Source organism: Pan paniscus, chromosome 19 (assembly GCF_029289425.2).
Source record: "Pan paniscus chromosome 19, NHGRI_mPanPan1-v2.0_pri, whole genome shotgun sequence".
Lineage (NCBI taxonomy): Eukaryota > Metazoa > Chordata > Mammalia > Primates > Hominidae > Pan > Pan paniscus.
Genome location: NC_073268.2, coordinates 85,512,919 through 85,538,930, shown reverse-complemented (window position 1 = coordinate 85,538,930; position 26,012 = coordinate 85,512,919). Strand labels below are relative to the sequence as shown.

The 26,012-nt window shown below is 40.7% G+C and overlaps 1 protein-coding gene across 4 annotated transcripts in view; it reads right to left on the bottom strand.

Annotated features, from left to right (window-relative positions):
• The window catches only part of MAP2K6 (mitogen-activated protein kinase kinase 6), a 139,486-nt gene that overhangs the window by 34,907 nt on the left and 78,567 nt on the right, over positions 1-26,012 (bottom strand). For 2 of the 4 annotated variants that reach the window (XM_003808944.6, XM_008961092.6), the window contains exons 2-3: positions 11,591-11,657; positions 509-557 (exon numbers count right to left, since the gene is read on the bottom strand). In XM_003808944.6, coding sequence (XP_003808992.1) covers positions 509-557; positions 11,591-11,657 — 116 coding nt within the window. Of the gene's footprint in view, positions 1-508; positions 558-11,590; positions 11,658-14,751; positions 14,771-15,019; positions 15,910-26,012 lie in introns of those variants that run through there. The other 2 variants (XM_008961093.4, XM_008961094.5) reach the window with 2 other exon arrangements.

Sequence of the window (26,012 nt, the reverse complement as noted above, 5' to 3'; positions counted from 1 at the left end):
GTTCTAAGGATTATTTCTGGGCCAGAAGATTTTCTAGCATGTCAAAGCAGCCTCTGAAAGCAAGAAGCTACAAGAAGGGCCAAGAGATGTCTAGGAGCTCCCACGGTAGCCCGCCTGCTTGTCCCAGGCGACACAGAAACCCAACTTGGACTCAGCTTGCCAATGTCTCAGTTGAAGCTATTTCACTGAAGTTCTTTAGCCATGACCCTTCATTGTGTCTGTAACCCACTATTGACTGATGGCAACTAGATTATGTCTGAGCTTTGAGAAATGCCCTCCCAAGAGAACCATCTACTCTATTCAAATACCTTCCATCAAAACCACAATAGCCTGATTTCAATTCAACATTTTTTCAAAATAGCAAAAACTTTGCATACCACTTCCCTTTAAATGCAAACTTTTTTTGACTCATCCCCTGACAGCATGCTAGGGAAAATAAATTTTTCAGTCAGAAAGCATACATATAAAATGGCCAACATATTAGGTGGCAGACATGATTTTTTCTTACCTGATTTCCAATAGAAATGCAAGCCTTGGAGTCTAAATCTCGAGGTGGTCTAAGAAAGATAAGGGGGAAAAGAAGAAACATAAGCTATTGAGTCAATTATGTCCTTCCCAAATCACACACCACTGAGGATATTTTTTCCTTAGGAAGAAAGTGGAAGTTCATGAGTAAACTAAAGCAGCCTATGAGTGTGAATAAGAGGGGATTTGAAATAAATTACATTTGGGTTTAAATCACTTAATCTCTTTGGGGCTCCCTTTCTTCTTTAACATGGGGATATTAATATACCTATACTGTGAAGCAGGAGTGAGTATTAAAAGAGACAATACAAGTAAAATGCTTAGCTGAATGTTTGGCATACAGTAAATATCTAATTTGTATGAGCTATACATGTGCTATTATATAGATTAGGATGCCCAACCCCCAAGCCATGGACTAATACCAGTCAGCAGGAGATGAGTGGTGGGTGAAGGAGAGAAGCTTCACCTGTACTTACAGTAGCTCCCCATCGCTCACATTACCACTTGAGCTCCATCTCCTGTCAGATCAGCAGTGGCATTAGATTCTCATAGGAGCACAAACCCTACTGTGAACTGTGTATACAAGGGATATATGTTGCGCACTCCTTATGAGAATCTAATGCCTGATGATCTGTCGCTGTCTCCCATCACCCCCAGATGGGACCATCTAGTTGCAGGATAACAAGCTCAAGGCTCCCATTGATTCTACATTACGGTGAGTTGTATAATTATTTCATGATGTATTACAATGTAATAATAATAGAAATAAAGTGCACAATAAATGTAATGTGCTTGAATCATCCCGAAATCATCCCCCAACCCAGTTCATGGAAAAACTGTCTTTCAAAAAACCAGTCCCTGGTGCCAAAAAGGTTGGGGACCGCTGATATAGGTCATTGTGCTACAGCAGTAAGTCTCAAGGTTTTTCTTTCACCCAAGAGCACCAATATATGTAATTATTTCACCACATGTCTCACAATTGTTTTAAGAAACAAATAGTAATGGCATATATTCTGTTAACTCACAAAATTCATAGAACATAAGAATTTCAAATCTCGTCCCTTCTTTTATAGATGGACAGAAGGTCCAGAGAAGTAAAGTGACTCCTCCCAGCCCACAGCTGCCCCAGGTCCCCTGATTTCCAGTTCTGCATCCTCTCTACTCTACCAGGCTGTCTTATCAAGCCCAGCAATATTTCTTCTGTGCACAGCACATATACAATTCTGGGGTCTTCTTAGGAGCCAGAGGTTTGCTGATTTTGTTTCTATAGTCACTTCCTGAGTATTTATTTCTACCACTTCAATGATCTCTCAGGTGGTATCAATCTACTTAAGAGAAAAATGTTTGGCTCTGGCTGTGCACACAACTAGGAGCTGAGAAAGGCATTTTCCTGAAAGAAATGTACCAACAGTAGTACAATAAACATAGCAAATGCTGGCCGGGCACGGTGGCTCACAGCTGTAATCTCAGCACTTTGGGAGGCTGAGGCAGGTGGATCACCTGAGGTCAGGAGTTCGAGACCAGCCTGGCCAACGTGGTGAAACCCCATCTCTACTAAAAACACAAAAATTAGCCGGGCATTGTGGCGCATGCCTGTAATCCCAGCTACTTGGTAGGCTGAGGCAGGAGAATCGCTTGAACCCGGGAGGCGGAGGTTGCAGTGAGCCGAGATTGTGCCATTACACTCCAGCCTGGGTGACAGAGTGAGACTGTGTATTTAAAAAAAAAAAAAAAAAAAAAAAAAGCAAATGCCGAGAAACAAATTGTTAATGTGATCAAACAAAAAGAACAACTAGAGGCTAAAGACGAAAGAATCCTGGTGCTGCCAGAAAAGAGGGAAAGAGGGTGAGCAGACAGGTAAAGACTCATGTCTCTCTGGAAGCACATTCCATGCCAGAAAAAGGCAAAGGAAAATGGAAAGATGAAAGTGAGAGAGAAAAGAAACCTTTGCCAATGAGGATTTTTTCTAACTCTCAGGTATTATGATTCTAACCCTTTTGCTGAAATTGAATACATAAATAAAATTTAAAAGTAGGAATATGGGCAGGGGCGCAGTGGCTCACGCCTGTAATCTTAGCACTTCGGGAGGTCGAGGTGGGCGGATCACCTGAGGTCAGGAGTTCGAAACCAGCCTGGCCAACATGGTGAAACCTCATCTCTACTAAAAATACAAAAATTAGCCGGGCGTGGTGGCGGACACCTGTAATCCCAGCTACTCGGGAGGCTGAGGCAGGAGAATCGCTTGAACCCAGGAGGCAGAGGTTGAAGTGAGCCAAGATCGTGCCACTGCACTCCAGCCTGGGTGACAAGAGCGAGACTCAGTCTCAAAAAACAAAACAAAAAAAAAGAGAAATACAAATACAGATATAAACATGACTCTAAGATTTTAATGTCAAGCCTTCTCTCACCTCAAAATCCTTTTGGAATACATAGAATACTTAAAGTTTTTTATACTAACTTAAAACTGGGGACTGAGAGGGAGAGAGAGAAAAAAACAATACAAAACAAAACACACACACATGCCCCACAAACAGCAGTGATGTGTTTATATATCTTGTGTTTCTGAGCAGGGAATTTTTCTTCAGAAAAGGTTTCTGGAAGAATCAAATTTCTAAAATTCTAATTCCTCTTTCTCAAGATTTCCAAAGCTATTTTTCCTCAGTTGTCAAAATTTGCTTGTACTAATTTGTAATGGCACTTTGAAATAAAGGCAAATATGACTTGAAACATGTGACTAATATAAACAACAAAAATCCTTTGCAATTATTCAACACCCTGATTTTTTTTTTTTTTTTAAGACAGAGTCTCACCCTGTCGCCCAGGCTGGAGTGCAGTGGCACGATCTCGGCTCACTGCAACCTCTGCCTTACCGGGTTCAAGCAATTCTCCTGCCTCAGCCTCCCAAGTAGCTGGGATTACAGGCACCACACCCGGCTAATCGTTGTAGTTGTAGTAGAGACAGTGTTTTGCCATGTTGGCCAGGCTGGTCTCAAACTCCTGACCTCAAGTGATCCGCTTGCCATGGCCTCCCAAAGTGCTGGAGTTACAGGCATCACCCACCATCCTGACTTTTTAAAAATATGAAGCAACAGAAAGGTCACTAATTATTTGGGGCTGCGACTGTTTTTTTTGCCATCCAATGAGGTTATCGAAAAACGAGTTCTTCCAAGTCTAATATTCTTATATTTTATATATATACCAGGGCTCAGCAAATTACAGCCTGTGGTCCAGCTAAGAATGACTTTTCCAAATTTAAATGCTTGTAAAAAAACAAAAAATAAACAACGGCATCCTCTGTGGCCCATGTAGCCTAAAATATTTAGTATCCGGCCTTTTACAAAAAAGTTTGCTGACCTTGGCTCTATACTAACTTTGCATTACCCCTGAACCTAATAGAAGGGTCTGGTGCCATTTTCCAGATTGAGAAAAATGAAACCCAGAAAAGCTGGGTGATTTTCTGAAGCCATACGGTCATCAACGGAGCTGAAAATAAAACTCAAGTCACCCGAATCTCAGCCTTGATTTAAGGAGGAGAAAGAGGAAGAAGAGAAGGGAATATAAAAAACTGGGCTAAGAGCTTTTTACCTGCTCTCGTGATTCCCATCGAGGCAGACTGAATACAAGGAACTTGCTCCCAATACCCAGGCCTCGTCTGATGAAAATAATCAATTCGCCTGTGCCGCAGGCCCTTGGGCTCATCAAGTGGGCCAAAAATATCAAATGATGGGGCCAAGACTGACAAATCAGATTGGATTAGTTGACACTGTGTTCTCTCCAGGGCTGGGCATATTCGTTTGCCAGGGGCATTGCGATTCTGCAGGAAGTTTATACTGTGGGTGGATGTTCTCTGTCACTTTTTCAATATTTTAGTCCTCTGGGGAAAGAACCAAGCTTATTACAAAAATTCTTCCCCTGGAAGACCAAAGGTCTTCCAAAGGTCACCTAGTATTCATTTTTTTATATGAACAACCAGCTTCGGTTTAGTACGATAATTATTCATTTATAATTTTACATGAGGAATCAGTTCACTGGTTACTATCGCAATTACTATTCATTGATTCAGAAATATTTATTAAGCACCTATTTGGGCAAGAGACTGCGTGAGACCATTTACATAAAATAGCTTCCTTAATTTTTACAACTCTCAGAGGTGTTATTACCTCTATTGAAATAGAATAGGGTATGAATTGAAATCAAGGTATAATACCTCATTAATACCTCTTTCAACAATTAATATTGAAAGTGACTAAATAATTTAAGAACACTTAGGCCGGGCGCAGTGGCTCACGCCTGTAATCCCAACACTTCGGGAGGCTGAGGCGGGTGGATCACGACATCAGGAGTTCGAGACCAGCCTGGCCAACATAGTGAAACCCCGTCTCTACTAAAAATACAAACTTAGCTGGGCATGGTGGCGGGTGCCTGTAGTCCCAGCTACTTGGGAGGCTGAGGCAGGAGAATCGCTTGGACCCAAGAGGCGGAGGTTGTGGTGAGCCAAGATCATACCACTGCACTCCAGCCTGGGCAACACAGTGAGACTCTGTCCCAAAAAAAAAAAAAAAAAACACTTAGAAAGACAATGAGATTAGAACCCAGAGCTGCATCATTATGGCTTCTCATGCACAGTATGCTGTAAAGGATACTACCTCTCATTTCACTAGCCATAAACTGTTTGCTCACAGCCTCTACCAGTCTGATGTGTGGCTAACAGTACATAATTGAGAGTCAGAGATTCCTGAGCTTATATGCCAGTTCTTCCACCGAGAAGCTGTGTGATAATACTAACTTGGAGTTACCTTTCATTGAGCAATTGCAATGCACCAGGCACTACACTAGACACTCATATGGATTATGACATCTAATCCTCATGACAGCAACATCACTGTTATTCCTGAGTTTTGTTTGTTTGTTTTTTGAGATGGAGTCTCACTCTGTCATCTAGGCTGGAGTGCAATGGCACGATCTCGGCTCATTGCAACCTCTCCCTCCTGGGTTCAAGCGCTTCTCCTGTCTCAGCCTCCCAAGAAGCTGGGGTTACAGGTGCCCGCCACCACGCCCAGCTAATTTTTTGTATTTTTAGAAAGGGAAACTAAGGCTTAGCGCAGTTAGGTATTTTGCCTAAGATATTCAACTAGTGAAGTTTAGATCCCAAATATAAACCTAAGTGTTCTGGCTCCAGACCCTGAACTCTTACCCATGAAGCTATGCTCAACAGCTTGGAGCAATGCACCTGACCGTTGCATCGTTCTGTTTGTTCACATGTCAAGTGAGAATAACAAACACTGCCTCTGAGTTTCTTGTGGTGGTTAAATGAAATAATATGAACTAGCATCAAACTGATTCAGAATTGGTCACTATCAATCAAGGGAAGGGACAGCTCACACTGGCATTGGTAGCTCAAAGAAAGCTCAAACAGAGGGGCCACACACGTTGAACTCGGGAGAATGGAGCTTTGTCAAGGCCTATTTATTTTTGTGAAGCGCAGCAGAAGGAGGCAGGGTATGAATGGGAAGAAATCACCAAGCCAGCCTTCAAAAATTGCCAAGAAAAACACAAAATGTGGGAGCTACTTCTTTAGGAGTACAAATTTAAGCCTTGGCATTAAAGTAATAACAAGGAGACTCTTTGAGCTACAGCGGTATACTCTACAATAATGAAGTGATACTTTTTGCTTCACACAGTGAAACAGATAAGTATATTCACAGTATACCTTATTAATACCATACGAGGGAAAATATAAGCTGCTTTTATCCTTGTTTATACCAAGAAAGGGTTTATGGTAGCCTTCCAAAATTCATAAAATTTATAAAATTAACATATAATTTATGCTATAATGTAAACTAATATAAAAGGTAAAGAATAAAAATTGTAAGGGGAAGGGATGTAAGACTCCTGGCAGGTTGATGTAAGAATAAATCCCAAAGGAAATAGCAAAAATAAAAGCAGAAAGCAATAAAATTGAAAATAGGAAAATAAAACAAAGCTGGTTCTTCAGAAGAAAAAAAATCAATAAAGTTGATAAACCTCAAGCAAAATTGACAAATTTAACAAAAGAAGACACAAATTATCAGTATCAGGGGAAAAAAAAAAAAGGATGTCACAACAGATTGTGCAGCCATTTAAAGGATAGGCAGGAAACACTATGAACAATTTTACTCTCATAAATGTGATAACTTGGAAGAAATGGACCAACTCCTCAAAACCACAAACTACCAAAACTCAGCCATGATGAAACAGATAATCTGAATAGTCCTATAACTATTAAAGAAATTGAGATTGTGATTAAAAAGTCCCAGAAAAAAAAAATCCAGGCTCATTTTCTTTCATTGGAGAATTTTAGCAAACATCCAAAGAATTAGCACCAATATTATACAATGTCTACCAAAAAATAGAAGCAACACTTACCAATTCATTTTTATTAAGCCATTATTACCTTAATATTAAAACTAGAAAATAATAGCACAAGAGAAATAATAAATAAACCACCACAGACCAACATCTCCCAAAAGCCTAGAAACAAAAATCCTCAACAAAATTTTAGCAAATCGAATCCAACAATGCACAAAAATATATATACCATAACTAACTGGGATTCATTTGGGGTATGCAAAGCTAGCTGAGTACATAAAAATGAATCAACATAATCTACATATCGACAGATCAAAGAAGAAAAATCTTATGATCATATCAATTGATGCAGAGAAAGCATTCAACAAAATTCAATACCCATTCATAATAAAAGTTCTCAGGCAGGGCACGTTGGCTCGCGCCTGTAATCCCAGCACTTTGGGAGGGCCAAGGCAGGCAAATTGCTTGAGCCCATGAGTTCAAGACCAGCCTGGGCAACGTGGCAAAACCCGGTCTCTACAAAACACAAAAAAAAATTAGCCGCGTGTGGTGGCATGTACCTGTAGTTCCACCTACTTTGGAGGCTGAGATGGGAGGATCACTTGAGCCAGGGGAGGCTGAGACTGCAGTGAGCCATGATCACACCTCTGCACTCCAGCCTGGGTGACAGAGTGAGACCCTGTCTCAAAAAAACAAAAACAAACAATCAAAAAGAACCTCTCAGTATACTGAGAGGTTTTATATAGTTGGGAACCTTTTCAACCTCATAAGTAACATCTACAAAAAACCTACAGTTCGCTTCATACTTAATAGTGAAAGACTAAATGCTTTCCCTCTAAGATGAGGAACAAAGCAAGTTTGCCTGCTCTCATCAACTTTATTAATCTAGGACTGGACATTCTTGCCACTTCAATAAGGCAAGAAAATGAAAGTAAAAATCAAAGTAAAGATTGGAAAAGAAAAAATAAAACAGTCTCCATTTACAGATGCCATGACTGTTTATATAGAAAACCCTAACGATTCGATGACAAGCTTCTAGAACTAATAAGTGATTTTAGTAAAGTCACAGAATAGAAGATCAATTGCAGAATCCACAGAATTCAAGATCAATACAGAAAAAAATCTATTGCATTTCTATATACTGACAATGAACAAGTGAAAACCAAGTTCACAAATCAAATTCCACTTAAAATTTCCTCCAAAAAAAACTTAGGTATAAATTTTAACAAAATCTAATATAAAGGAATTGTATTATAAAAATGCTGATGAAAGAAATAAAATTTTTAAAGTTGAAGAAATATACCATGTTTGCAGATTGGAAGAACCAATGTAGCAAAAATGTCAATTTGCCCTAAATTGATCTATAGCTTAAACACAATTCCTACTAAAATCTCAGTAAGTTTCTCTGTGGACATAGATAAGCTTATTCTAAAACTTATATGAAAAGAGAAAGGCCTTTAGAATAGTCAACATAGTTCTGAAAGAGAACAGAGTGAGAGGAATCATGTTTCCCTGTTATGACTTACTCTACAGCTGTGGTAATCAAGACAATGTCATACTGGCAGAGGGAGAGACAAATAAATCAGTGGAACAGAATAAACAATGCAGAAATAACTTCAAACAAATATGCCCAATTGGTATTGACAAAGGAGCAGAAGCAATTCAATGGAGGAGGGATAGCCTTTTCAACAAATGGTGCTAGAATAATTGGTAACCCACTGGCCAAAAAAATAAAGCTCAACCTAAACTCATACCTTGAACAAAAATTAACTCAAAATGGACCATGGGCTTAAATGCAAAATGCAAAACTACAAAACTTCTAGACAGATCTAGGACTAGGCAAAGGGTTCTTAGACTTATTATCAAAAGCATGATCTGTAAAAGTAATAATTGATAAGTTGAACAAATTTTGCTCTGTGAAAGACCCTGCTAAAAGCATAAAAAGACAAATTACAAACTGGGAAAAATATTTTCATATCACATATATATCGGACAAAGTCCTCGTGTCCAGAATATACAAATAACTCTCAAAAGTAAACAATAAAAAGTATCTAATTAGACAATGGGCAAAAAAATATGCACAGACATTTCACCAAAAATATATAGATGGAAAATAAACACCTAAAAACATATTCTACATTATTAGCCACTAGAGAAATTGTAAATTAAAACTACATATAGGCTGGGCACGGTGGCTCACGCCTATAATCCCAGCACTTTGGGAGGCCAAGGCAGGTGGATCATCTAAGATCATGAGTTCGAGACCAGCAGACCAGCCTGGCCAATATGGTGAAACCCCGTCTCTACCAAAAAAAGAAAAAAAAAAAAATTAGCTGGGCCTGGTGGCAGGCGCCTATAATCCCAGCAACTGGGGAAGCTGAGGCAAGAGAATCACCTGAAACCAGGGGGCAGAGGTTGCAGTGAGCCGAGATCACGCCATTGCACTGCAGCCTGGGCAACAAGAGCGAAACTCCGTCACAAAAATAAATAAATAAATAAATAAATAAATAAATAAATAAATAAATAAAAACTACATATATATCACTACACATCAGAATAGCTAAAATGAAAAACACTGATCATACCAATTGCTGGCAGAGATCCAGAAAAACTAGATTATTCGGACATTATTGCTGAGAACATAAAATGGTACAATTACTCTGGCCAATAGTTCAGCAGTTCTTTCAAAACTAAAGATGGGCTTACCATATAACCCAGCAATTGCACTATTGGGCTTACACCCCAGAGAAATGAAGACCTATTCTCATGCAGGAACTTACGCATAAATGCTCATAACAGCTTTATTCATAATAGCCAAAAATGGAAAACTACCCATATCTCCTTCAAAGGCTAAGGTGTTGAACCAACTGTGGTATAACCATACCATGGATGGGTACTTAGCAATAAAATGGAACAAACTATCAATACATGCAATTATTTACATGAACCTCAATAAAATTACATGGAACAAAAAAAAATCTCAAAAAGAGATGCATGATTTTGTTTATATAACAATCATGAAATAACAAAATGGCAAAGGAGAACAGATTAGTGGTTGCCAGGGATTAAGGACGGAGATGGGGAGAAGAGGTGGGTTTGATTATAAGAGGGTAGCATAAAAGAGTCTTGTAATGTTGCTGTAGTGAAGTATCTTGATTATAATAGTACTTATGCAAGACTTACACATGTGATAAACTTTATAGAGCTACACGTGCACACACACACACGCACAAATGAATACTTGCATAGCTGGCAAAATTAAGTTCTATGATTTGCACTACTGCCACATTCTTGATCTTGATAATGTATTATAGTTGTGTAAGATGTTAACTTGGGACGGGGGGGGAGTTTGGCATGGCCTGGGGAAAGGGATCTATGGGACTTCCTTGTACGTTTCTTTGCAACCTCCTGTTAATCTACAATTATTTCAAAATAAAAAGTTTTAAAAGTATATCCCATAAATTCCTATACAGGTAGTACAAGTAGGCCACATATTTGACTGTAAGCTCGTGAGAAACCAGTCAGAGAGGAAACAATAGTAATTACACAGTTCACAGGTCTACGAGAAAAAGAAATTGCTCAGAGAGACCAAAAAAAAAAGAAAAAAAAAGAGAAAAAAAAAACAATCTTGACAGCAAGTATGGGAAGACGGATCTTCCTCCTGCAGATTCTAATGAAAGGAACATTCTATCTTGAGTTTAGACTCTTGAGCTACAGTCCAGAACCCTGAAGAGTAGCCCTCAACTCTACTTTGTCCTTAAAAATTCTCCAGTGGAAAGTGTCTGTATACTGCTTCACGCAATGCAAGGACCAGTGGCTTTAGCAAAGTCTTACAGCAGACAAGATCCCATTTAAGAACACATTCCAACGCTAGGGGGTGCACTTCCTGGTAGCAGATCACAGCTAAGATCAAAACCCATCACAAAGGGAGGCACTTTTGTAGACAGGAACAAAAGCCTTACCAACTCACTTTTCCATTAGGATGCCCTCTCTTTGCCCTTGCCCTGTCTCTCTAACACCTCTATTGTGAGTTTCCTTGGAATTTCCATTCCTCTCATGCAGATGCCTTGGTAGGTGGTTGTACCTCCAGCTGGACAGGAAGTACCGTTCCCACCACACAGAGACAGATAAAAATAAAAATAAAAAAAAAAATAAAAACAAGAAGGAGACATCCTCACAGAGAGGATGTCATTTACACGACATCCTTCACTAGGACTTGAGCTGACTTAGGGATTTGGGCCAAAACCTCAGCTAATAAAAAAGTGTTCCTTTACCTCATTCTTCCTTCTGTTTATATGGGACAGAATTTAAGTGTCAGGATGTGGGTCCTCACCAAATACCATCTTTCCATCTCAACCCAAGTTTTATAGTAGTGGCTTTCACAGGGATTTGCCTGTTTGCTCCAATCTACAGGGAAAAGGCAAGGAAGTCCACATCCAGGGGCCTTTCTGGCCTTACATAGAGCCCCATCTGCCAAATATATGTGATATTCACTTCCTACTCAACCAATAACTTAAGACACTGAGTTCAAAACTACCCATTCAACGTAACTGACTGATAAGATGATTATTTCAGGTCTCAGAACAGTGAGCAAATGGCTTCCCCCTTAAAGGGCTCTTCTAAAGTCAAGGCATTGCTCACCAGTCCAAAAATAAACCCCCAGGAGGAACCTGAAAGCACAAGGATTTGGATTCAGATGATGATCTTGTCAACTTACGTGGAACTGGTCTGAGGTTGTTCAAATGCTTCTTTTGGAATTTTAAGGCCAGGGTTTCGCTTCTTGCCTATGGGGAAAGACAAAAGGAAAAAGTTAAGGACTAAATCATAGCAAGATAGCAGAGAAAGAGACTGCGGCAAAGGAAAGAGCTGACCTGCACAGGCAGCTCTCATGTCTCCATTCAAAGCGCCACTTCCTACCCAGGAAGTCTGTGAGTGTTAAGAACCCAAGCACCAGGTAGGACAGAGCTTCTCAAATACAGACTGTGGTCATGAATGAGGTTTTTCATTAGTCCAGGGGGCAAACATCAGGATGAGAATGCCAACTCTTTTCCTAGGAAGATCTGCCCTTTCTCCCCACTGAGAATTTGTCATTGCAACTTTTTTTTTTTTTTTTTTTTTTTTGAGACAGAGTCTCACTCTGTCACCCAGGCTGGAGTACAGTGGCACAATCTCAGCTCACTGCAACTTCTGCCTCCTGGATTCAAGCGATTCTCCTACCTCAGCCTCCTGAGGAGCTGGGATTACAGGCATGCACCACCATGCCCGGCTAATTTTTAAATTTTTAGTAGAGACGGGGGTTTCTCCCTGTTGGCCAGGCTGGTCTCGAACTCCTGACCTCAGGTGATCCACTGACCTTGGTCTCCCAAAGTGCTGGGATTACAGGCATGAGCCACCATGCCTGGCCTTGTTTTTTGTTTTTGTTTTTTTTTCTTTTACACTATAATGGTGATGGCAGACACTTGGTTATAGCTTTTTTTTTTCTTTTTAGTGTTAGTAAAGGGTGGTCACCCTTATCTTAGTAACCCACTATTTTCTAAATCGATCTGTTAACTACTACAAAGTTAGCAATGGAAGTAGAATAAAAAATGCTTTTCCACTGTTCTGCCCTCCCCTTTTCCCAACCACCTGCTGTAATTTGAAAAACTTAAGAGAGGGATAGAGTAATACTTATTTACATTTTCCCTGTTCCAGAAAGGATTAAGATAACAGATGAGCTTATGCAAGGAGGTTATAACTTCTTCTTGGGCCAAATGGAAAGGTAACTTGATGTTGATCATACCTGGGCTGAAATTACAAGAGAATTTGGCTCGAATACTTTTGTTGATGAGTAAAAAAGAACAGACTGAGAAATGCCAGCTCAGGAAGCAGATCAGAGCAAACAAGGGCCTGGGGTTTTCCTCATCCATGGAGATCCTGTGTCTCTTTGCACTTGGCAGGGGAAACTAAGGGAGAGCTGCATAGAATGGCTGGAAAGAATGCTACCTTCTGCCCAGGCACGGTGGCTCACGCCTGTAGTCCCAGCACTTTGGGAGGCCGAGACGGGCGAATCACGAGGTCAGGAGATGGAGACCATCCTGGCCAACACGGTGAAATCCCGTCTCTACTAAAAATACAATAAATTAGCCGGGCATGGTGGCAGGCACCTGTAGTCCCAGCTACAGGGGAGGCTGAGGCAGGAGAATGGCGTGAACCTGGGAGGCGGAGCTTGCAGTGAGCTGAGATCACACCACTGCACTCCAGCCTGGGCGACAGTGCAAGACTCTGTCTCAAAAAAAAAAGAAAAAAAAAGAATCCTACCTCCTTTCCCACCTCTTCTCTACATTGCAGATGAGCACTCAGAGATAACACAAGCCCTGGATATGGCCCTGGATAGATCCTGAAGCTGCAAAGAAACTTAAGAAATCAACTAAAATAACCTCCTTGCAGAAAAATAACATCCAAAGACTTCAGTGACTTGCTCCACATCACAGAGGTCAGCAATGACCCAGTCAGAATCAGAATCCAGGTCTCCTGACACCCAGGTGGGAGTTCTTTCTACCATCCTGCAATAGAAGACGTTTAGAGATGACTGGAGAGGGGGCAGGTGAGACGTACACGGGATTTTGAGTTTTAAAATACCCAGCTGACATCTGGTTCTTCCACGCACCACGCAATTTCTAGAATCACTTTTCGTCTGACTCTCAGTTTTCTCAATTGTAAAATGAGGAAGTAACAACCATACTCACCTCACTGGACTGATATGAGAATCAAAGCAGATAACATATATGAAAAATCATTAAGATACCTTAAGTAGCTGTTAATTAGATTCATTTAGGGAAACAATCAGTACTGTCTCATTTTTTTTAAAGTCATTTAAAAAATTAATGAAGAGAACTGGCCACATCATTAGAGCCCACTATAATGTATAATGAAATTTTTCAATTCCTTCAGAATCCAAAATCAGATCAATTCTGCCAAGTTGTATATAGCCAGGAAAAAATATGCTTCGCAGTAATCAGCCTAGAGAAAGCCTTTTAGGACCATCTTCAGAATAAGAGGCTTTCTCAATTCTCTCCTCATTTGGGTTTACTTATGTATTTTATAAGGTTCAAAACTCACCATTCACTTTCCTGCTCTTGGAACTCAAACAGCTGTTAAGGATGTTACTAAATTAGTCAGTTATTGACATCGCATAGAGCTTTCCTATGTACCAGGAACTATGCTAGGTGCTGGACCCAGTTATGAGAATCCAAATAGATATATGGCCTAATTCCAACAATTCCCATCCATGCACCTCAGCCAAACAGACAGGGAATGTTACTTTCGATGAGATTCTTCAGTGAGGAATGAATGACGGATTCAACTTGTTTAGATAACTATACAGATAACTACATACAAATTCCAGTGCAGGTGACAGATAATTCAGGTAATCCCAAAAGGCGACCCTACAGTTCTCTCAACGAAAACAAAAACTGAAGTAACATATATTTTGCCTATGAAAACTGGTCTCCAGTTGTCATTTAAGCAAACCAAAAGCAGAAGTTACTCTTAAATTCCTATATCTTTCTCTTCTTTACCTCTAACTCAGTTCTTACAAGATAGATGTAAAGAGAAATAGCTATTTATTGAGAAAACCCCTTTGGAAAACCTTAATATAGCAAGTAATTAGTAGCAATTCTTAACAGCAATTAATTATTACACCATAACTTAAATCACCAAAACATCTATACAAAGAAACAGTAAAAAAGAGAGAAAGTTTTTAGCACAGAGACCAAAGAAATAAAAGACCAAAATAATAGTAAAGTCTTCCAAGTGGGAGGAGAAGGCCTTTGATTCTCTCTCCAGATCACTGTTACACCCAGCCACCCCCACAGCCCCCCACATCAACATCATTCTTACCCTGAATTTACTGCCTCCTAGTTGAAATTGCCAGCCTCCTGTCTCCAGACTCTAAATCCTTGACTATGTATATAAGTTGGACATCTGCATATCTTAAACCTAATATTTCCAAGTATATCAGCTCCTCAGAACAATAAGAAAAAAAAATAGATCCAGGAGACACAAAACCTAGTTGAATTACAGTGTTAGAAAATACTCTGCCTTCACATTTACATCAAATAAAATACAAATCACAAGCACACACAGCAACACTCTGCAGTTCACTTACTTGCCCATCTCTGACAGAGCAGCACAGTAAGAGACCAGCAGAGGCGACTCTGGTGAGGTTTTCGAGGCTGCAAGGAAGACCAGCAGAGGAAAACCTAACAGAAGTCATTCTTCGCTTAGCTCCAAAGACCACACTTCGGCAAGGAGAAACAGAACTGAACAGGCTCCACCCCCTCCTCAAGTTCGGATTGCAGCAAACCTCTGCAAGCTCATTGTTCCGAGGAAATTGCAGCTTCAGGAAGGGAGAAGGGAAGTGGGTCTATGTGGACACCCAGGCGTGACATTAATCATTAACCAGACTTGGAGGAATAAATCTATAAATCTGGACAGTACCATGTTCTGCAGCTTTTCTATAAATGCCTCTTTGATTTCTTAAAAGAAAGAAAAACAATGTGTGGTCAGTTTCCAGCTGTGTTTACTTCACAGCAATCTGTTCCCCCAGGAAGGCAGCCAACACCTGACGCTAACATTGAACACTGTTTAAAAAAAAAAAAAAAAAAAAAAAAACATGGGAGGGAGCACTATGAATAATAAAGCTAAGTGGCCAACTATGTTCAACAGTCTTTGCCTTTGATATTCTAAAGCAAAGCAGAAAAAATGTCAGAAAAAAAAAGGCTTTCTATGATGTCATATGCTAGAAACAAGCCTTCTCGGAAACAGAGAATTCTGTAGATTTCTGCAGATCGCAACAAGCCTCGACTGCTTATTGGCACAGTCTGCAAAGGGTAAGCCTCGTCGGCCTGATTGGGCATATGCAGCACTATATTGCATCAGACCCTGTTACACGCATGACTGTGTTCTCTGAAAATAGTGTAGTCCCACCACACACATATATTTGCAAAATTCATCTGAAACCAAAGCAAAGCTGGGTCATTTTATAATCCTGGCCTGGAGCAAAGTGGCACTGGAAAAAAAAATTTTAAAAGCCTTGCCAATAGTTAGAAAATATTTACCAGGCCACAGAAATGTTTGCTAGCTTTGACTGCACCGAAAATGATGGGGTACACGAGAGGTCTTGCACACACTCTGAGAGGGTAAGCACAAAGCACTCCTCTGATGTTCCTCATTACATAAAACAGAAGATTATGTTCCACTGCCAACCCAAACAGCATGAGAAGCCCACGCGGTCAACAGAAGGTGGCATCGTGAAGATATGCTGATGCCTAAATATTTGTTAGCGTGGCCGAGGGTTGGGGGGCACAACTATGAGAGTTTATGATTATTGACACAGCTTCACAAAAGGATGGCAGTGTTTCCAGTGCCAAATTTATTTTAAAAATCTGTTTCCCAATATGAATGGGATTTCCAGCCAAGTAACTGGCAATCTAGAGGCCTTGGCTGCCCTCTCCTTACTACTTGCATCTAGGCTTACGTTCCAAGGGTAGTTGGCAATAAAACCAGCAGTGAAGTATCATTCAGTGTTATTAAATTGCAATCATCATATGCAAAGCAACGAACGAAGCAGGGCAGGGGAAGAGGCGTGCAGGAAGAAAGCTGGCTTTGCAACAGCAATGTAAAAGTGAACAGGGACCCTGCCATCCTCCAATCTTCCAAAACCACTGGCTCTTATATACCACTGAGATTCCAAACACTGAGGACAAATCTCTCTGGAATTACAGAAAGTTTAGAGAAGAAAAGCTGAAAACCTCTTTTTTTTTTTTTCTTTTTTTTTTTGAGATGGAATCTTGCTCTGTCACCCAGCCTGGAGTACAGTGGCACAATGTCAGCTCACTGCAACCTCCACCTCCCGGGTTTGTGTGATTCTCCTGCCTCAGCCTCCTGAGTAGCTGGGATTACAGGTGCCCGCCATCACGCCCAACTAATTGTTGTATTTTTAGTACAGATGGGGTTTCACCATGTTGGTCAGGCTGGTCTTCAACTCCTGACCTCGTGATCCACCTGCCTCAGCCTCCCAAAGTGCTGGGATTATAGGCGTGAGCCACCATGCCCGGCCTTTTTTTTTTTTTTTTTTTTTTTTGAGACAGAGTCTCACTTTGTCACCCAGGCTGGAGTGCAGTGGTCCTATCTAGGCTCACCGAAACCTCTGCTTCCCATGTTCAAGCAATTCTCATGGCCCTCAGCCTCCCGAGTAGCTGCGACTGGGAATACAGGCACGTGCCACCCCACCCGCCTAATTTTTGTATTTTTAGTAGAGATGGGGTTTTGCCATGTTGACCAGGCTAATCTCAAACTTCTGACCTCAGGTTATCCGCCCGCCTTAGCCTCCCAAAGTGCTGTTACTGGGATTACAGGTGTGAGCCACTGTGCCCAGCTGAAAAGCTCATTTTAAAACCTGCAGTCAGTTTGATTTCAGAGTCAGAATGAATCTCCTAAGAGCCTACCTTTGCTCATACTGTTCCTTCTACCTGGAGAGCTCTAGCTGTCTTGCAGACAAGAACTCAACCTTCCAAATTCAAAACCTCCCTCATAGAACCTTCCCAGAGCTTCCTGAACACAATCTAAGGATTACTATCCACACATTCCTGCTTTCACATTCTGGCACCTTACACTCGGCCTGCAACACAATATGGGCTCAAAGCAGCTTCCCTGAAACTTTGATATTTTAGTTGAAAAATGTCCACTGTCTCTACAATAGATCTCCACGACCATCTTCCTCTCATTTCCCGCAAACCTTTTCTCACAATCTAGAATTATGTTATTTTTGTATTTATTTATTTACTTCTGCATTTATTTATTACTTGTTTATCTACCTTTCTCCACTAGAATATAAGTTCCATGATGGCCAATGATTTTGCCCAGCACCTGCACATCATAAATATTTGTTGACTGAATGTTTGTTATTCTTTTCTCAACTGTTTTGAACATTTGTACAGAGCTCTTCAAAAAACAAACAAACAAAATGAACAACCAAGAATGGAATGGAAATTGCACAAACCTCTGCATCAATAAGAATCATTTCAAATCCCAGCTGTCCCACTTAGTGACGTAATGTTGAGAAAGTTTCTTATCTTAAACTGAGTTTCCACACCTGCAAACTGGAGATGATGTACAATCTCCGCAGGTCATTAAGAGACTCGATTGACACAGTTCTGTGTGAAGAAGCCTAGCAGGGTGTAGCATAATATAGGTACTCAATAAATACTTTCTTTTGTCCCTTCCATGTTTACGCTTACATTTTTAAAATATGAGCTAAGCAGAATGTTCCCTGGATGGCATCTTATTTCTTCAAATTCCGTGCTCCATTCTCCCTCTTTCGTGTTATTTACGCTAGAATTACATTTTTCAAACATCTCATCAATCTTGAATCTACCTCTCTTTGTGCCCACTGACTATGGGAACTTCTCCAGGTCTATAGATTCAGGATTTCTGGGACTGAGTGTAGTGAGTGCTTATAATTTTACATTGCCTCAGTATCCATTTTTAAACCTAAGTTAAACTATCTCATCTCAGAATCAGGGCTCAGTCACTCTTGACACGGTGTCTAATACCACACTCCACCAGAGTGGCTCCAAACCAGTGGCCAGACATGAAACTCAGAGACATCTCTCCTGCCTAGCAAGCTGGCCTCCCTACTTTCCTGCCACTCCCTTTAAACAGACCATGCAGACATTTGCCCACAAACGTTAAGGTGACCACCTCTCAGTCACGCTGTGACCTCCTAGAACTAGTGCCTGCTTGCTTTAAACCCAACAATTAAAGCTGCCTGTAGGAAACTGGATAATGCCCTGTACCCAATAAAGACATTGGCTCACTGGTCCCTTCTCTCTCTCTCTGCGCGCGCACGTGTGTGTGTGTGTGTGTGTGTGTGTGTGTGTGTGGCTTCCAGGTGTGTGTGTGTGGCTTCCAGGCGTGCTGGGTGCCATACAGAGTCTCTAAGTGCTAAAAAGTCTTAAAATCTCACATTGTAGTTGTGTCACTGAAGCCACACTTGCAATCCTATCCCTATGGGTGAAACTGCCCCAAAAGAACCCATGCAGGTGGGTCCCCTGCTGATGCCCTTTTGTCCAGGTCTCTCAGCTACTGGGGACAGTAGTTACCAGCTAAGTTGATAGAGTGAGGCTTCAGGATCCATATATTTTTTTAAGTTTCACAAGTGTCTGAGAAATCAGCCACAGTTAAGTAGCCCTTGTCTACCATATGTCTATGTAAAGTTGTTTTGTGTTTGTTTGTTTGTTTGTCTTGTTTTACCATTTCTCACTTTATGTTGCCAACGTCACTTTCCTCCCAGGCTCTTGTCACATACCCCACAACCCGCCAGTTCTTTCTGATTAGTAAGAATTAAATTCCAAGCTAGCTCCTCACTGTGTTATCTCTATCTTTGAGCTGAAATTGTCAATCATTCCCCAGCGTACACATTGCAAGGGTCAAAACTTATTAAGATGCAATTCTGCCATCGAAGCATCAGGAGATATGAAAACCCAACTCCATAATAACAGCGGGTATGTGTGATGTGCAATACAAGCATTGCACCCTGAAAGCAGGAGAGAAGAAGCAAGACAAGCAACACTGAGAAATGGTCTCACATACGAAGTGGTATTTGAAGTGGCCCTTTGATTTTGGTAGGATTTAAGGGTACCTGAGGGTTTGTTATACTGTATGTCTTCTTTATATATTTAAATATTTCCAAAATCAAAGTTTAAAAAGACCATGGGTGGGATTTTGACAATCAAGACTTGGAGAGACAATAAGGGGATTCTAAGTAAAATGAAGATGAAATATCTTTGTAAGGAGAAGCACTGTGGTATATTCAAAGAATTCTGAGTTTTCTACTCTGGACAAACTGAAAAGTGGTGGAGAGAGAAACCCGGAGGAGGAAGTTGGAGTCAGAGATCAAAATACTGTAACAAATATATTTTAAATTTCAGATGTAAAAAGAGAAGTCATGTATGTTTTTCAGTAGAGGAACATCATGCCACATCCATGCTTCAGAAAAAAAAAAAAAGATGTAACAAGATGAACTGATCTAATAATATCAGGATGTTTTGAAACTGTGCTACACACACACTCATGCATAAACCCACATACTCTCATGCCTTGATGTTTTATGCCTCCAGGTCTTTGCTCTTATTTTCCTCAGAACGTTGTTATTACCTGTTTTCCCCAGTCAACTGCGACACTCAGCTCAAGTATGTTTTTCTCCAGGAAGTCTGCCATGAAAGTCCCCAATACAATAAATACCTTTCCTCTGTGTTGCTACAGTACCCCGAACCTTCCTATGCCGATTAAGTGAACCCATCTGTTCATCCATGTCTTCCACTAAAAATGCAAGCCCTTTGAAGTCAGGGCCCATGTCTTCTTACCTATGTACAGAGTTTAAGCACTAGACCCAAAAATAAGAGGTAGAGACCACAGTAATCTGTCTCACAAATAAGCTGCTTGAATTTTGCAGAGGCAAAATCTATAGGCTCTGGTCACTTACTGCATAAGAGGAACAAAGGAACAGAAGCGTAGTAGTAGTACTGGAAGTAGTAATAGTAATAGTAGAAGTATTGCTACTAGTAATAGTAGTGGTAGTAAAAATGATGCTCGTCATCTGGCTTTTCCACCCCCAAATGAAGTTAAGTGAAAGAGGAAAGCCAGGTCAGTGGGGGTGGCCAGTGGGGAAAGGGCAGATCATGAGTTCCAATTCAGATGTATTAAGTATAAGATGCTGCAGGGACGGGACGCATGGCAGAATTCAAGCAGGCAAATGGAGCTTAAGAGAGGGACAGGAGGAAATGAGTAGATCTGGGAATGACAAACAGAGAGGTAGAAAGTTGCCTGAGACAGACAGGGAAACAAGAAGAATGAAAGAAGGTGGCCAGGTGCGGTGCCTTATGCCTGTAATCCCAGCACTTTGGGAGGCCAAGGTGGGCGGATCACTTTGGGTCAGGAGTTCGAGACCAGCCTGGCCAACATGGTGAAACCCCATCTCTACTAAAAATACAAAAAATTAGCCGGGCGTGGGGCACACGCCTGTAATCCCAGCTACTCCAGAGGCTGAGGCGGGAGAATCGCTGGAACCCCATCTCTACTAAAAGTACAAAAAAATTAGCCGGGTGTGGGGCGCACGCTTGTAATCCCAGCTACTCTGGAGGCTGAGGCGGGAGAATCGCTGGAACCCGGGAGGCAGAGGTTGCACTGAGTCGAGATCGCACCACTGCACTCCAGCCTGGGAGACAGAGCAAGACTCCCTCTCAAAAAAAAAAAAAAAAAAAAGAAGGGAAGGCAGCCAGCCAAGCTAAGAACATTTTGAAGAATCAGTGAAGGACACAAAGAATTACATTCCTGTCAAAGGAGAATGAGCCAGCCTGTCCATCCACTAATTGGGAAATGGCCCCATTTTAAGAGAATAAAAGTGCTCAAATGGGTTTTATTACAGCTTCATGTGATTAAAGCTAAAAAACAAAACAAAAAAAATCCTAGTAGACCTTTTATGTCATGTTAACAATTTTGGTGTTGACTAAGATGTTCTTAAAAGAACCTAAAAGCAAATCACAGCCAATGCCCTGAGTTATGTTCTAGGCCCAGGGAGAAGGCAGGAGGCAGGCAGTAGGGAACTCCTACTGTCTCGGTTCATCTCCTTCCTCATTTATGGGCTGCTTCACTCATTAGCATTGATCGCAAGGAAATGTAGTCATAAGGGTGTTAAAAACATCACTTTAAAATAAAAATATGGCAACGGGTTGCAAAGAAGTTTAGTGGCGTGCTCGAGCTTTTCAAAATACACACTGGGTTTTGGTTAGGTTTTAAAAAATAAGTATTTTTTTTTTAGAGATAATACTGAAATGTTTACGAGTGAAATGATATTATTCTAGAATTTGCTTCAAAAAAAAAAGGCAGAGTGGGGGATGGAGATGCAGATAAAATAGGATTGGCCATGAGCTGGTCATTGTCAAAGCTGAGTGCTAGATACCTGGCAGTTATAATACAGTCCACTTTTGAATATGTTTGAAATTTACCAAAATAGCCAGGCGCAGTAGCTCAAGCCTGTAATTCCAGCACTTTGGGAGGCTGAGGCGAGTGGATCACCTGAGGTCTGGAGTTTGAGACCAGCCTGGCCAACATGGTGAAACCCTGTCTCTGTTAAAAATACAACAATTAGCTGGGCGTGTTGGTGGGCACCTGTAGTCCCAGCTACTTGGGAGGCTGAGGCAGGAGAATCACTTGAACCTGGAAGGTGGAGGCAGTGAGCCGAAGTCTCGCCACTGCACTCCAGCTCGGGCGACAAGAGCGAAACTCCAGCTCAAAAAAAAAAAAAGAAAAGAAAAAAGAAAACGAAATTTACCAATATATAAAGATGTTCTTAAATAGTAACAGAATCACAGAAAATTCTGTTTTAATAGTTAAAAGAGTGGCATAGTGAATAAGAGGGGTGAATTTGTTGTTGTTTTTTTTTTATGTGGAAGTAATGGATTATTTTTTTCCTCTGGTCCAAGACCACAATTTTGGGTTTTTGTTTTGCTTTTTGGTTTTTGGTTTTTTTTCTAGACAGAGTCTCGCTCTTGTTGCCCAGGCTGGAGTGCAATGGCGTGATCTCGGCTCACCGCAACCTCCACCTCCCAGGTTCAAGCGATGCTCCTATCTCAGCCTCCCGAGTAGCTGGGATTGCAGAAGTGCGCCACCATGCCCGGCTAATTTTGTATTTTTAGTAGAAACAGGGTTTCGCCATGTTGGCCAGGCTGGTCTCGAATTCCTGACCTCAGGTGATCCACCCGCCCCAGCCTCCCAAAGTGCTGGGATTACAGGCATGAGCCACCACGCCCGGCCCACAATTTTAATAGCACTCTGATCACCTCCCTTTTAACCAAAGGAAACTCCAATATAGTAACTTTAATTCAACCAGCTGCTTGAAGACTAAGGGGTAATAAAGAAACAAAGGAAAGTTCTTCATCTGCAACTCCTCCCCTAGAATGCTATCAGTACAGGGTCTATTCTGCCTCTCACCCAGCTCCATCTGATTTCTTTGGAGCTGAATTCTATCCCGATGCCACTGGCCCTTGTTGGGGTACACCTTACAAAGAGGCCTCTGGAATACATGTCCCTGAGGATGTTTTGCATTATCTTACATAATGTTCTCTTTATAAAGACTCAGGGGAAAAAAAAATATGTATCAGTAACAGAAAGAATTGGCTTCTCCTGCATAATTGATCAATTCCTGCCTAGAGCAAATGAGAATGATGTTTCCTTCCTTGGGTTAATGGCTAAAAAGCTTAGAGCTAAACTAGGAATTATATTCATATTCATTTCTGAGTCACTGTTTTTTTGCACGTCTACTTCGTTTCTGTCTTATCTATTCTTTTAATAACATTTTATTATAGGACATTTTAAATGCAGGCATACACTGCATAATGATGTTTAGGTCAACTGTCACCTGGTGACATGGTAGCTGTCATAATGTCATAGTGCAATTCATTACACACATTTGTAGTGCTACTGGTGTAAACAAACCTACTGCACTACCAGTCATATAAAAGTACAGCACACACAATTATGTATAATACATAATATTTGATAATGATCATGACTATGTTACCGATTTATATATTTACTATATTATACTTTGTATTGTTATTTTAGAGTGTACTCCTTCTACTTATTTTTTTTTAAGTTAACTGTAAAACAGCCTCAGGCAGTGTCTTCAGCAGGTATTCCAGGAGAAGGCATTGTTATCCTAGGAGATGACAGCTCCATGCCTGTTATTAGCCCTGAAGACCTGGGACAGAATGTGGAGGTGGAAGACAGTGATATTGATGATTCTGACCCTGTGTAGGCCAAGGCTGATAGGTGTATTTGTGTCTTGATTTTTTAAAAAGTTTAAAAGTAAAAATTAAAATAATTTTAATCTAGAAAAAGCTTAGAGAATAACGATATAAAAAAATATTTTTGCATAGCTATACATTTGTGTTTTAAGCTAAGTGTTATTACAAAAGAGTCAGAAGTTTTTAAAAAATTACAAAGTTTAGAAAGTTAAAAAGTTACAATAAGCTAAGGTTCATTTATTGCTGAAGAAAGAAAAACATATTTATAAACTCAGTGTAGCCTATACAGTGTTTATAATGTCTACAGTCATGTACTGTAATGTGAGGCCTTCACATTCACCCACCACTCCTTCATTGACTCACCCAGAGCAACTTCCAGTCCTGGAAGCTCCATTCATGGTAAGTGCCCTACACAGGTGAACCACTGTTTATATTTTATACCATATTTTACTATACCTTTTCTATGTTGACATACACAAATATTGGCCATGTGGTTACAAGAGCCTACAGTTTTCAGCACAGTCACACGCTGTCCCGGTTTGTATCCTGGGAGCAATAGGCCATATCATATAGCCCAGGTGTGTAGTAGGCTATGCCACTGAGGTTTATGTAAGCACATTCGATGATGTTCACACAACGACAAAATCACCTAACAGTGTTTCTCAGAACTTATCCCCGTCATTAAGCAACAAATCACTGCATAGGAGAAAATAAACAAAGTAGTTATAATCAACCCCTATATATTCATTTCCCCAGCTTCAACAATATTGACTCATGGACACTTTGTTTAGTCTGTATCCCAACCTCTTTCCCAGACATCAAATTATTTCATCCATATACTCTTTACCAAATATCCCTAAAAGAAACTGACTATTGAAAAAATAGTAACCGTAGTAGCACTATCACACTTAAATAATTTCTTAATATCTGCTCAGTGTTCAAAATTCTAATTGTCTCACAAAAATCTCAAATACTTTTAAATTACTATATGTTTGAATCAAGATCAAAATTAGGAGCATGCCTTATAAGCAGTTAAGTTTCTTAGTTCCCTTTTAATCCAGGGGCTCTCCCTTCATTTTGTTTTTTTCTTTCTTTTTTTTTTTTTTAAAGACAGAGTCTCACTTTGTCACCCAGGCTGGAGTGCAGTGGCACGACCTTGGCTCACAGCAACCTCTGCCTCCTGGGTACAAGCGATTTTCATGCCCCAGCCTCCCAAGTAGCTGAGATTACAGGCATGTGCCACCATGCCCAGCTAATTTTTGTATTTTTAGTAGAGATGAGGTTTTACCGTGTTGGCCAGGCTGGTCACAAACTCTCGGCCTCAGGTGATCTGCCCGCCTTGGCCTCCCAACGTGCTGGGATTACAGGCGTGAGACACTGCACCTGACCTCCCTCCGTTTCTTTTTGCCTCTCCCTTTCCTCTCCTCCTGCAACTTCATGCAATTATTTTGTTGAAGAAATGCAGGCCATGTGTCCTGTAGTTTTTTCCACTGGATTCTGCTGCTCTTATCCCTTATTATTGACTCACACATCCCTCTGTTGGTTAGAAATTGATCAGATTCAACTTGATCAGATTGTTTGGCAAGACTACTTTGCAGGTGGCCTCACTTACTTTTAATTTACGCTAAATTGCTTAATTTTATGCAACCTAGCAAGCTAACTTAAACTCTTAATGAAAAAAGGAAAAATGAATAAATATAAATAATCCCTCAGCAAATTAACATTTTCATCTCTGTCAATTTGGTAGGTACAAGGGTACAAGGGGTGTCTCATTGTTTTGAATCACATTTTTAAAATATTTAATGAAGCTGAGTATACATATATATATATATTTTTTATTCTTTTTTCTTGAGATGGAGTCTCACTCTGTCCCCCAGGCTGGACTGCAATGCACGATCTCAGCTCATTGCAACCTCTGCCTCCCGGGTTCAAGAAATTCTCCTTTCTCAGCCTCCCAAGTAGCTGGGACTATAGACGTACACCACCATGCCCAGCTTATTTTTGTATTTTTAGTAGAGACGGGGTTTCGCCATGTTGGCCAGGCTGATCTCAAACTCCTGACCTCAGGTGATCTGCCTGCCTCAGCCTCCCAAAGTGCTGGGATTACAGGCGTGAGACACCACGCCCAGCTGCAGCTGAGTATTTTTTATATATCCACTGTCATCTGTATTCATTTTTCTGTGAACTCCCTGTTCAAGTCATCTGCTCATTTTTATAACAGGTTATTATTATTGTTTTCTTTGTAAAAGAAGGCATTGCCCCTTTTGTAGTTAGTGTTGCAACACACACACA